The 10,265-nt window shown below is 47.9% G+C and overlaps 1 protein-coding gene across 1 annotated transcript in view; it reads right to left on the bottom strand.

Moving 5' to 3' along the window:
- Nucleotides 1–10,265, bottom strand: part of prickle1a (prickle homolog 1a) — a 33,780-nt gene that overhangs the window by 4,341 nt on the left and 19,174 nt on the right. Inside the window, exons 2-5 of the mRNA XM_063197117.1 lie at nt 5,414–5,593; nt 2,507–2,620; nt 1,365–1,502; nt 70–273 (exon numbers count right to left, since the gene is read on the bottom strand). Coding sequence (XP_063053187.1) covers nt 70–273; nt 1,365–1,502; nt 2,507–2,620; nt 5,414–5,584 — 627 coding nt within the window. The 5' untranslated portion in view covers nt 5,585–5,593. The remainder of the gene's footprint in view (nt 1–69; nt 274–1,364; nt 1,503–2,506; nt 2,621–5,413; nt 5,594–10,265) is intronic.

Genomic DNA, 10,265 nt, shown 5'->3' on the forward strand with positions numbered 1-10,265 from the left:
TTTCGGTCCTGTCTGTAGCATATTGACATCAGTGAGAAGAAGTCAGCAACTCATTGGCCTATCATGTACCTCATCACAGGCAGAGCAGCGAGGCTTCAGCAGCTCTGCGTGGTGGCGTCCACAGTGGATCTTGCCCTCGTGGTAGAAGTAGATCAGGTCCACCAGCAGCTCGTTGCAGGTTGAACAGGAGAAGCAGGATGGATGCCAACACAGCCCAGGCCCGGCTCGAGAGGCAAACACTGCCATCTCACCACCATTGATGCCTTCGCGACACTGTGAAGACAAAAAAACAAAAGACAAAACAAACAATCCATCAAAATCGGCAAACAAATAAATATCTTGCATTATTCAAATTTGAAATACACACACGTCAGGCTGTGATTGCGACGAGTTTGACAGTTCCTCTATCGCTGTATATACAACTATGTTTTTGCCTGCCCTATTAGGTTCCCTGGCCTGGCTGGATCCCCATCCAGAGTAAATGATAGCAGGTCCACATGTGGCCTCGGAGAACGGCATGCTCCATGCCTTTAGGCAACCACGGCTGGTACGAGACGACATCCCCAGATCGTTTCCTGTCATTAAATATGGAGGCATCGCTGGAAACTGGGGTGTCGTATGGCCGCAACATTTTAGTGGCCCCGCTTGGTGAATAACGGCGGTGTTGTATCCCCTTCCATCCCACTGGAGCCAGGCAGTATGTGGCATCCCCTGTCAGAAGGAATTACGACTCTGCGAGCTCTGTGGTCTGTGTTTCTCCCCCTGTGTCTGTGTGCCATGTGGGGACACATGACTGTCTCTGCCTGCCTGCCTGGTCACTTGGGCTTGGGCTCTGCTGTGCACATCACTTCAGGGCTAACGAGATTCAGAATGGCTGTGATAGTGTATGAATGGGGGATTTGGCCTAATTTCATGGGGCACTTTTTTAGCCCCCATCAGTGAACTTCAGTCTGTCACAGGGGGAAATGCATTCATAGAATTTAATGTTTTCGCCTCGAGCTGCACTCTCTGTCCATGAGAAGAACTAACTTGCTTGTTTTTTTTTCATTGTGGAGTCAGCAAAAAATATTTAGCTGATGCTTTTTGTTTGTATGTGGTATGACAGGCTGTATTGTTTGAGACAGAGTTGGGAATGAAAATGAAAGGAGTTTGAATGGATGTGATGGTCATTAAAAAAGGGGGAGACTGGAGGAAACAAGAGAGCAGCCTTGACAAGAAAAAAAATGATTAGCAAAGAAGTTGTGGTTCCATGCCTTTTTTCCTTTGGGAAGAAAACTGAGCAGAGAGAGAGAGAGAGAGAGAGAGAGAGAGAGAGAGAGAGAGAGAGAGAGAGAGAGAGAGAAATGAAATAACAGGAGACTCACGCATTCGCAGATGCCGTGCACTACGTTCCTGGGCAGCATTTTGAGCGTGCCCCTGCCGAGCGCCTCCTTCTTGCGCTGCACGCTGAACATGTGCAGCTCCTTCTTCTCCTCCTCGCTGAGCGACTGGCAGTACCGCACCTGGGAGAGATAAACGAGACCAGAGTGTTGTCTTTGTCAAACACATGAGAAAGTACTCTTTTGGCACACACGGCTAACAATGACCTCTCGCCACAAAACTGGGGTGGGGGGTGGGGGGTGAGGAGGAAGGGGGGTTGGGGTTGAGGAGGTCCGGAACGACGCTCGCTTGACCTCAGTTCACACCACCTCCTGTTTGGTTAACTTTTTTTTCTTGCTTTCTCTCTCCCTGCTATTCAACAAATACTAACAGCACCACAGCACCACCACCAACAGCACTGCTCTCCCTACCCTACCCCCGCACTTAAACACGGGCCAAGAGCCTTAACGAGAGTGAGGGGGACGTTTACACAAAGTGGCTCTGTGTTTAGAGTGAAATCAAAAGATGGATGACAGAAACGGAGAGCGGGAGAGGGGGGGGGGAATCCAGTGGGGAGACATGTAGTGTGCAGATCTGTCCCTCCAGACCAGTCAGTCACTCTGGCCTGGTAAATAGCGATGGTACACATTAACCCTATGCTCCCCACTCCTCTGCTCCCTCCAACCCCTCTGCAACAGTGCAACATCCCACTGCCACATCAACCTCTGCTTGTAAACCAAGATGTTATGCCAGGAATCTTCACACCACATGGTGAGCAGAGTCCTCCCCAGCAAACATCATAAAGCCGGCAGTCAAAAGAGGCTCATTCTTATGGTGCCGGCACCCGGTGAGCTCTGCGAGATGAGGGACAAAGATCCCCTCTGTGGCATGGCACCGTCGGGAATGCAGGCGGCCATTAAGCCTCCCCAGAAAATCACAGGGTTTTTTAAACGCCAGTCGTATAACGCAAGTAGGTAGCCCCCACAGGTTCAAGTGTGTCTTTGAGAGAGGGGGGTGTCTTTGACGGTGGGAAAATTGTTAGTCGCGGAGCCTGCACATCTTTTCGCCTAGTTAGACTTTTACTAATGTGCGAGCCTGTTGTGAAGCGCAGTTTTATGGTGTTGCGCCTTTGGGTTTTAACTCATACCTCATTATCGTGTGGAGGCAGCTGGTAGAGGAGTTGCTTGATGCGGTATTTCTCTCCGGGGCTGTTCACATAGGGCACCTTGTCCTCGGGCAGACAGGAGAAATACAGCTGGACCTGTTTGACAAAGAAAGTAAAACAAAAAAAGAAACCTTGAGTTAGACTTGACTTTAGTAGAAGTCAACAAAACAAAATGTAGTGCACATGAAAGGCCATTACTACGTACAGTACATGAAGGATGAAATTGCAAAATGTTAACTGCCCATTTTTGCATGGTTGCATTCTGCATCTATTTTCTGCATGGACTCACTCACTCACTCTCACTCAGGAGATCATACAACCTGAAGTAAATGGCTAAAAATAATGGCACCATCTTCCTGTCACAAGAATAATTGTGTATAGCCTATTTAGTATTTACAAAGGGGAGGTTATTTAATAGTGAAAAGCAGTTAGTTGCCCACCACTGGCATCTATCAATCTATCAACTGTACCCAGAACAGCACTCCCTGCCTGGACCGCTCTGTTGGCTCTTTGACCCAAGTGCTTTACGATCTCCACCAGCCTCCACCAGATAAAGTCAAGCCGAGAGAGAGAGAGAGAGAGAGAGAGAGAGAGAGAGAGAGAGAGAGAGAGAGAGAGAGAGAGAGAGAGAGAGAGAGAGAGAGTCCTCCAGTAAGATGGAGCATCCATCCATTGCTGCCACCACACCACAGACAAGCTGCTGGAATGTCATTTAGCCTCTGACAATCAGGCATCGTCGTAAATTATGCACATTTTCATGCAGTCATTATCCCCAACACCCCCCACCTCTCTCTCTCCTCCCCTGCCCACCTCAGCCCACAACACCCCCCCAGGGCTGTGGGCTGCCCTACATCACACTACACAACCAGTGGCATGTCAGTGACTGCTCCCCCCCCCCAGCAAATGATCACCCATAATGTGAAGGGGGGCAATCCAGGGAATGGCTGCTGTAAACACATTACAGTTTATTCCCTGCATTTTTTACACAAAGCCCCTAACGCGTTTGGTTTTTAAAAGGGGGGCTCTTGGAGCTCTGGCCCTATTCTCACCCCTTACTCAACTGCAACCCTCCATTCTGCTTAGGAGAGGGAGAGAGGGAGAGAGAGAGAGAGAGAGAGAGAGAGAGAGAGAGAGAGAGAGAGAGAGAGAGAGAGAGAGAGAGAGAGAGAGAGAGAGAGGTGGCCTCCCTCATTGTTTGGGAGAGTGCCACATCATAGTGCCTCCAGACACAAGCAGACTGTGTGTTTGCTGACTAGCCTGTAAAAAACCAGGGTGGAAAAAAGAAGAGACGTCGGTTGCAGCGCTTTTAGTACGCTGTTAGCCAGCGGTTGGTACGAGGCCTTCAAGGCTCCAAGTCTGCCAGCTCGTGATAATCACTCACAGACTTTTCCATGGAGGGGTTTGTAAATAGGAAAAAAAACACACATCCTGTGTGTGTGAGAGAGAGAGTAACGGGAGGAAGGGCACCTCGAAGAGTTGCTCGTCACGAAAAAAGAGAGAGAGAGAGAAACGGATGAACACAGATTCCCATAAATTGGAGCAAGCCCTTCTAATGGTCTCACTCTGGATTCCGGCTGTGTAAATTGATAGCCGTAACTTGGACAAATGCTCCGATGACGGATGACTCCTCCGGTGCCAACTGTAAGGATTAAACGTGATGTTCCAGATATTTGGCACAATATTTTATTTCCGACACCTCCCCAAGAACAAGGTGTCCTCTGTTCTCATATGCTTCATGCAAAAAAGCTGTAGTTTTAGATGGCATTAGGTGACTTTCATCATCTGTCTCTAGACTTGTCCGAGGATTTGATGGAAAAATCAAGGCTTTGAGCATTTAAAAATCCACTCGTGCCTATAAAGGAGTTTATATACTTCCAAGTCCTATCCTGTGGCATTCTGCTGCCGTGTTAACTGCTCTGCACTACACTGCAGCAGCAGGATTACTCATCACCAAGAGATGTCAATTCTTTGTGGTTCATTTTGGGGGGGAAATCACTCAAGTGTGTGTGGTTACAAACACAAGAAAAGTTGTCATGCCATCAGTGTTCACCGATTTTGAACGGTGTTGCTATGACCAAATCCAGTTCACAATAATGGCAGCAGGCGTGAGTGGTGGCTGAGAATGACCTTTTCATAAGCAGCTATTTGGGGTTAAAAATAGCATGTGGGCTTTATGACGTCACCCGTCAGTGGGACCAGCACTCCTGGGGTCTTGGAAACACAATCCATGCAACAGCCATTAACGTTTAATTACAACAGAACAGACGTCTGTGCCAAACAGGAAAGGGCTGCAGTTCGCACCCCGTGGAGGCCCTTTCACCATATTTCATTCGCTCATTCCCTGATTACATGATTTAAGTTTAGATACTTTAATGCACTGTACTTGTCAAGCCATTTCAAGGCAGCATATGACTTTTTGAGTACTTTCACCACTTAAATGAAATATTGTACACTTTTCAGTATGCATTGTTCAGTTGATCGGTGTGCTCCACAGTAGGCTAGTTTTTATCCGATTTCTTCCCAATTATATTCTGTAGGTTGTTCTCTTATGCCTCTTTTCCATAGCAGGTTTTCTGTTAGGTCTGCAGCTCGACACAACGCAACTCGGCCACCACTTTTTGCTTTTCGAATAGACACCACACAGGTCAATCGTAAAGCAAAAAGTGACTGCCGAGTCATGCTGTGTCGAGCTGTAGGACTACCAGAAAACTGGTAGTGGAAAAGAGGCATTACAATCAACCTTCCTGTGGACATTTCTGAAGAGCATCATGATTGCAGCAAGGGAGAACACAGGCAGTACTCTTGCCTGTCATGTTGTCAATGTTATACCCTGTGTACAGTATGTCCCAAATGCAGCGAAGGAGAAGCTGATGTGTGCTGCTCTCTCACCTGTTCGGGGCGCAGGCCGGGGGGCACCCAGGCGTACTCCTCCAGGGCACAGCCGGAGTCGTCGTCCGACGTGGAGCTGCGCTGGAAGCCAAAGGTGAGCTTGCTGGCTTTCTGCTCCATGTCCAGGGGCCTCACGGCGACGTGGTAGCCGGCTGCGTTGTCCAGGTTCATCAGAGCGACCTACGGGGACGGCACAGGAAGAAGGGGGGAGAAGCTTGTCAGTCAAATGAGCAGAGCAGGGGGCACATGGGAATGAGCTGTCTTTGTTGTCTTTCTTTATCGCGCCGTTTCTCTTTTTCCCCTACCACTAACTCCCTCCCTCCCTCCCTCGTCCTCTTTCTCTATCTCACTTTCTCCCTCTGTCTCTTCCACTCTCTTTTTAGAATCCTCGCACACACACACACACACACACACACACACACACACACACACACACACACACACACACACACACACACACACACATACTTTGTGTGTGATGTACACCACCGCATAATGGTCGTGACTGCATTGTCACCACCACCACCGCTGGAAGCACAATTATCCGCGCAAACCTGGGGCCCTCTGCACAGAGGAGATCCCTATAAAAGGGACTCGCTCGCTCAGCCTATAAAAAGATGGCCGATTTACTGTCATAGCCAGTGTGGCGATGCATCACCCCGGAGGTTAGGGCCTGATGTGGTTTTGGTGTCACTCCCACGTTCCAGCACATTTACTGAGCGCTGGGACATTTTGTCTTAGCTTGGGGGCAATTTAATATGGCCTTCTTTGTCATGAGGGCATTGGGCAGGAATCTTTTTTATTGGCCTTTCCCACTAAAATAAGGCTCTTTTTTACGACAATACCTCATATACATCAACTTTGATATCTTATATCTGCCATGATGAAGCATAATTAGCATCCCCAGTTCGTATTTCAAAGAAACTGCTATTGGCCCTTTTTTCGTTCAAAGCAGAAGCTTTCCCAGCAGCACTGTACCGCATTGTCAATGTACTGTAAGTGCAGTCCATATTACACACCCAGAGTCACATATGGAAAACCTTTAAAAGATATAGGGCTGGACTGGCTCTGTGTCCCCCGGTGCACTCTACTCTATGCCTCAGATGTTGTTTTCTAACCTGCCAGAAAGACTCATGGCTGGGTGAGGAGGATGGAGGTCCACTCCTTTGCCTTTCATCTCCAGGGGAGCTGTCTGACCAGAGAGAGCGGGCAAACAGGTGAGGCCGGGCAGGGGAGTGCACCGACGGACATGGTCATCAGGCCTTGACGCGGTGGACACGGGGCACAGAGAGATCAAAGAAGAACGCCCCTCTCCCTTAGCACTACACCACACACACAGTCAAAGTGTGTGTGCACACATGCGTATACGCACACACATGTATTGCATGCGCGCATGCACACTCACGCACGCACGCACGCACGCACGCACGCACGCACACACACACACACACACACACACACACACACACACACACACACACACACACACACACACACACACACACACTCACACACACACACACACACACACACACACACACACACACACACACACTTCAGAACAGGGCCACACTTGAGATCAATGCTACGGTTCTCTCATCTGCCACTTAAATCTACAGTGCTCTCATCACATCCGTTAAACACACACACACACACACACACACACACACACACACACACACACACACACACACACACACACACACACACACACACACACACACACACACACACACACACACACACACACACACACACACACACACACACACTTTTAGATTTACATTCTCAACCAACCTAGATAATACGTTCTCAACCAACCCCACATAGCCTAGCCCAGTGAAGCGATTGATTCAAGTCTCATTGCCTGTTTAAATAAGAAAGAACCCCATATACCGCGTGCAAACAAATTAAATTAGTCAGTGCCCTATTAAACTATATTAAAAGTAAACAGAAGGTATTAAAACTGCACAGCATTATTACCTCCGCCAAGGAGGTTACGTTTTCGGTCGCGTTGGATTGTCTGTTTGTCTGTCTGTTTGTGTGTCAGTAGGATAACTCAAAAAGTTATAAACGGATTTGGATGAAACTTTGTGGAGTTGTTGGGAATGACAAAAGGACCAAGTGATTACATTTCAGTGGTGATCCGGATCACAATCCGGAACCAGGATTTTTAAAAAAGATTCTTCACCATTGCTAGCCTAAAAATCTAGACGCCCCTAGTGACCACAAATCGAATTGCAGGACAGGCCGAAATTTCACATTCCTGTTTCTAACCACGAAAACAAGGCAGAAAGACTTTTAAAAAATAGGGTGTAACATTGTCAAATGTTCTTATCAAACAGCTTCCTTGGCGGAGGTCTGTACTTTGAGTGCATTTGTATTTATGCATGGACTATAGAGGCTAGACATTGACTGCATCTTTTGGCAGTGTTGTTGACTGTAATACTGTAATACCAGCGCTTTCTCAACTGATTGACCAGTCATAACACATGTTAAGCAGCCTAGCTACTGGTGTGCCATATAGTTCAGAATCGTCTTTATTAATGGATCTTTAAAACAGTCATTCATAGCTCTACATGCCTGTTTGGCACAGCGAGACAAAATACAACTTCCAAGTTAAACAAAACATGTGCCCATGTACCATGTACATGTTTTCTTCGGATTTTAGTCATTTAAATCTCCTGCCAACGTCCCCTGTCTACTGCCTCACACACATGCACATGAAAAGCTTGTGCAGTATTTTGGCACTGTATCGAGGGTGACCTCACATATAGAGAGAACACATAATAGGGCACACTACCAGCATCATCGTCGTCATCATCACCACCACACCCAACTTGTAGCCTACAACTTAATAAGCAAGGTGATTTATACAACGCCTGTCTGACTCCTCCTGGCCCCAGTTAAGTTATTTTGACATCAAAGTCCTTCCAGCTATAGGAAATTGATGGACCGACCCAATATTGGTTTCAAACCATATCACGACTTATAGCTTATAGCTCTCCCGGAAAGTGAGTGGAGAAATAAAGCCCCATGATAAATTCTTGCAAAATAGATGGCTGCCCAGTTGTGCTTGCTGCTCAAGGGTGTACTAGCCTAGGCTCTAACTGTGAGACTTCAATGGAGAAACAGGCAGTGGCCCCCTCCACCCCATTTGCAACTACCACTCCCCCCATCCCGCCATCCCACCCCCCGAGCTCTGTAGACAGCTGAAAAAACCAGCCACACTTGACTGCTGGCTTTGAAGAACACAGACGCGATGGTCACGGCTTGAAAAACCTCCATTGGAATGTTATCCATGCATGGATGCCTGACACTGTGGGTGTTACACACACACACTCTCTTTCGCACACACACAAACACACACACACTGACCATACACCACCATACACATACATACGCTACATGAAAGAAAAATGACAGGGCTAAAGTGTTAACAGTGTCAGCTGTATTTGTTGTGCGCCCTGCTCTGTGTTGTGTGACGAGTTTCTCTTGTCAGATAGCCCCTGCATGCCTTTGAGTCCTGCTGATGAATGATTAGCTGCTGCCTGCCTGCCTCCCAGCTCAAGCTGAGGGTTGTCTGGCTACTGGCTATACCCGTGGTTCTCAACCTTTTTTGAACAAACGCCCCCTTGGTCTCATCACAAGCCTCCAAACGCCCCCTTGACCTCATCATAAGCCTGACAACGCCTCCCTTAGTATTGAAAAATGAAATGGACTAATGCCCACCAATGGCAACTAAGCACCATCCCCTTTCAGCTGAATCCTTCTCAACGTCCCCCAAGAGCCCCTCAACGGCCCCTGGGGGGCTGTACCGCCCCCGTTGAGAAACACTAGGCTATACATAAACTGGCCTCTCAAGGACAGGGCAGGCAGGCAGGCAGGCAGTAGCTTCAAGACATATCTCACACCACCAACACCACCGACAACAGCCGCGCCCTCCGTCCTCCACGGAGCCATCAGCTTTCAGCACCCCCGCAGATAGATGCGGCGCAAAAAAAATCATTTCCATCCAGCCCAGGCCCCTGTCTGATGCCTAAAGACTTTCAGGACCTGCAGGGCAAGACTGGCGGTGCCTGCTTTCTGGGCATGTCTAATGTCAGTGTTGCCAGATTGGGCAGTTATCCACCCAATTGGGCAGTTATCCGCCCAATTGGGCTGCTTGGGATGGCTGTCTGCGGGTAAAAACCAGAAAAATCTGACATTTTGGGTTTTTTCTGCAGTTTTATGCCCATAAAAATCAATGCAATTTGTTGAAATTAGGCAGAATTTAGCGCTTCTTGGCGGTTTTTGAGCACCTTTTGGGCGGGATTTGATCAGACACATCTGGCAACCCTGTCTAATGTGCTCTCCTCTCCATTGAAGAGTGACAGAGAACAGGGAGGGCTGCGGCCGGCCGCACTATCTATCTATCAGGCAGCTGTTTACCTCTCCTCTAGCCGAGTTAATCTGAGGGTCCAGGCCTGTTATCTCTGTTGCCGGTATTTAGGGAGTCCTCCCAGAACCTGACTTTAGAAAGCCTTTTCGGACGCGTTGCTTTTTCAGTGATCTAGTCTATTCATGTGTTAACGACATACTCCCTTTTTTTCAAAGCAAGACCAATCAACATCTGTCTTTCGCCAGACATATTGCAACATACTTTCAAAAAACAAAAAAAACAAGGGCCAAAAGTGTATTCAGGCAGAAGTGTATTCAAAGCAGTGAACAAAACATCCAAAAGTGTCCTTGAGTAAAATGTCAACCTATCTTAGTGCCACCGCGGAAAAACACATTGTTCTGCCATTTCTTTGCCACGTTGGAAGAGCTTGTCTTGGAAAAATACACAACTTTTGTCAGATTGATATAGCGT

Source organism: Engraulis encrasicolus, chromosome 4, assembly GCF_034702125.1.
Source record: "Engraulis encrasicolus isolate BLACKSEA-1 chromosome 4, IST_EnEncr_1.0, whole genome shotgun sequence".
NCBI classification, from domain to species: domain Eukaryota; kingdom Metazoa; phylum Chordata; class Actinopteri; order Clupeiformes; family Engraulidae; genus Engraulis; species Engraulis encrasicolus.